Here is a 2,714-nt window from a genome sequence, read left to right as displayed (position 1 = left end):
GGGTGGTTGGTTTGACTGGCCCGGCACAGATCCCTAGGCGTCTTGACACCTGGAATTCACCAGGGATATTCTGTCCTCCCAGGGAACTTCATGGATCTGGAAAGAGCACAACTGTTTCTGCGAAAGGGAAGAGAGGGGGCCAATCAGTGTGTGTTACAGTTAAAGGGGAAGACGCCCAGCCATGAGATGTCAGAGCCCGGGTGAGGAGGATGGAGGTGAGACACCGGGCCCACACCCACCCCTGCTGAGTCCCAGAGCACCGAACTAGAATGAATAGTGACTGCTCCATCGCCCCTCCCAAGGCTCCAAGTCACCAGGTGACATTGGGCCCTCACCCCAGCCTGCAGGATTCCTGTCCCAGCACAGCCCTGTGAGGAGCAGCCCGTGCAAGGCCTCAGGAGCCCCAAGGGTGCAGGGCAGGGGAAGGCGACTCGCCTCTCCCAGCTCCTTCCACCTCCAGCACCCAGGCCAGCACTAAGAGGGGCCAGAGGGAAGAGCCCAGGGCAGGGCAACTGCCCCTCAAAGAGCTGGGGCCGGGGCAAGGGTGACAAGGGGAGGGCGGCTCTCCCCTGAGGGGACACCTCACAAGAACCAGCAGGTCCTTGGAGAGGCTGGTGATGGGTGAGCGGGGCAGGTCCAGGGCTACGCAGCTAACAGGCCTCTAGGTCCCACTAATCTGCTTAGTGTGGCTGTGGCTGCGTGCAGGTGCCTGAGGCTGGGATTAGACAGAGCCCCTTCTCCCTGCCCAGCACCCAGCCCAGCAGCTGCTTCTTCCTGTCCAACAGGCAACACCCCAAAGAAGGCAGAATTGACCTCTCAGTAACCATTCCCAGGCTAAAGCCTTCCCAGCAAATCAAATACATCACCCCCCTCCCTCACCACCCCATCTGCAGACACATAGACAACTATGTAAACTCACTTGGACCCCTCATCCTCATGGATCTATGTACAAACCCCCATACTGCTCCCACACACACACACAGGGTCACACATCTCCCTTACACCTCCCTGCACACACTGGCACATGTGTGTACACATGTGCACCTTTCCTCATGCACACCTGCATGCACACACCCCCCACAAGTACATGAACATGTACACATCCATGCATACATGGCCCCCACATGCCCACCTGCACACACACACACCCTCCAAACACGGGTAGGGCAGAGGCTGACACATACGCACCCCTCTGCAGTGCATGCCTGGCCCGGGACCCGCATCAGGAACGTACCTTCTGCAGTTCTGGCTCTTCTTGGAAGGCACAGGTGTCCAAGTTGGGCTGGGACTTGGTACATGTGGTTCGGCCCAACTCTACATCAAGGAAGTAATTCGTTCCGCCCACGACCTGCACACGAGAAAACAGGACACACGGACAGCGCTCCCCATCAGTTTCACGCACACACAGCACTTCACTGTGGCTGAGTCACTGGACTTGCTTGGGGCTTCGTGAGCTGCCCACATGTCACCACAAGGCACACAAGCCCCCTCTTCCTGTCAGCTGGCAGTGTGCTGGGCCTCATGCCTGCTCTTAAACATTGTTTTCTCTGTGCTGGGTAAAAGCATTCACTGAATTCTGCTACCTGGGGCTCAGGGGCAAAGGAACACTGAATCTTTTCTAGGAAGGCTGTCATCTGATGACAACATTTCAGCTAACTTCTGAAAATCTCATTCCCTCCATTTAACCTAGATTTATTCCTTCATTTAAGAGTAGGAAATGAGGTGCTTCACACACAGAGATACTTTGGGTCAACGGGGCCTCCTGGACGCTACCATTTTAGGTGTGAGATTCGAGCTACTTTTCTAAAGTCAGCAGCACACCTGCGTGTCTTACAGTTGCAGACTAGAATTGAACCCTTTCCCTGCACGGGGTCTCTCCCAGACACAACATGGCAGAGCTGTGGAGAAACCTAGGATGAGGGACTCTGAGACCAGAGTGCTAGACATTGCCCCTTGGAACCAGGAGGAACTGCTGAGATCCCTCGAGTATCAGTTTATCCATGTATAAAATAGACTTCCGGACCGGATGGTCTACAGTGCCCTGTGCTTCACTCCAAGTTATTGTCATGCTTGAAAGGGAGGTGCAGGCCAGCAGGGACCACCATACCAGGGAGTGCACCTTGTGTGCAGGGTGACGGCCCCAGCTGACAGCTGCAGGAGAAGGGGGCTGGTCTGGATTCCTTTGAATCTCCAAGAGGAGGTTGAGGAGCTCCAAAGCCTGTATCGCTATTTGCTGCTGTGCCATGGGATGCATGTCAAGCTTGGGCCCAGTAGCCCTGTGAAGCTCCCTCCCGACCTGACCCCATCCTATGCTCTGCTGGGTGACTGCTGTCCTCATCTGGCTGAGGTCTAACTCTGCATCAACTCGTAGAGGCAGGCTCAGGCATGCTCCACCCCAGCAGGGACTCAGCTGCCCTGGGCTGTAGGGGGTGGCCAGCCAAACCGAGGGTGAAGGCTGCTAGCCATAAGGGGTTGCGCCCAGGGGCACGACTTGGGGAGGGAAGCAGGGCTCTGTGGAACAGGGAGCCAGGTTCCCATGTGGCCCCTGAGGACAGGATTCAGGGAAAAGGATAAGCCTCATGGCCTGGGTCTCATCCTGAGCAGCATCAAACCCAGCCAGAGTCAGCACAGTCTCCACCCACACCTGCTGGACCCTGGGAAATGGCACGGTCGTGTCACAGACACAGCAGCTGCTGCAGGTTAAAAGAGGCTGA

General features: G+C 56.4%; 1 protein-coding gene across 1 annotated transcript in view; it reads right to left on the bottom strand.

Annotated features, from left to right (window-relative positions):
* The window catches only part of LOC105519016 (cystatin-S-like), a 9,695-nt gene continuing 6,981 nt past the window's right edge, over window positions 1–2,714 (bottom strand). The window contains exons 3-4 of the mRNA XM_011952188.1: window positions 1,235–1,348; window positions 1–117 (exon numbers count right to left, since the gene is read on the bottom strand). Coding sequence (XP_011807578.1) covers window positions 34–117; window positions 1,235–1,348 — 198 coding nt within the window. The 3' untranslated portion in view covers window positions 1–33. The remainder of the gene's footprint in view (window positions 118–1,234; window positions 1,349–2,714) is intronic.

Source organism: Colobus angolensis, unplaced genomic scaffold (assembly GCF_000951035.1).
Source record: "Colobus angolensis palliatus isolate OR3802 unplaced genomic scaffold, Cang.pa_1.0 Scaffold336, whole genome shotgun sequence".
Lineage (NCBI taxonomy): Eukaryota > Metazoa > Chordata > Mammalia > Primates > Cercopithecidae > Colobus > Colobus angolensis.
This window is presented reverse-complemented; position numbering and strand designations above follow the sequence as displayed.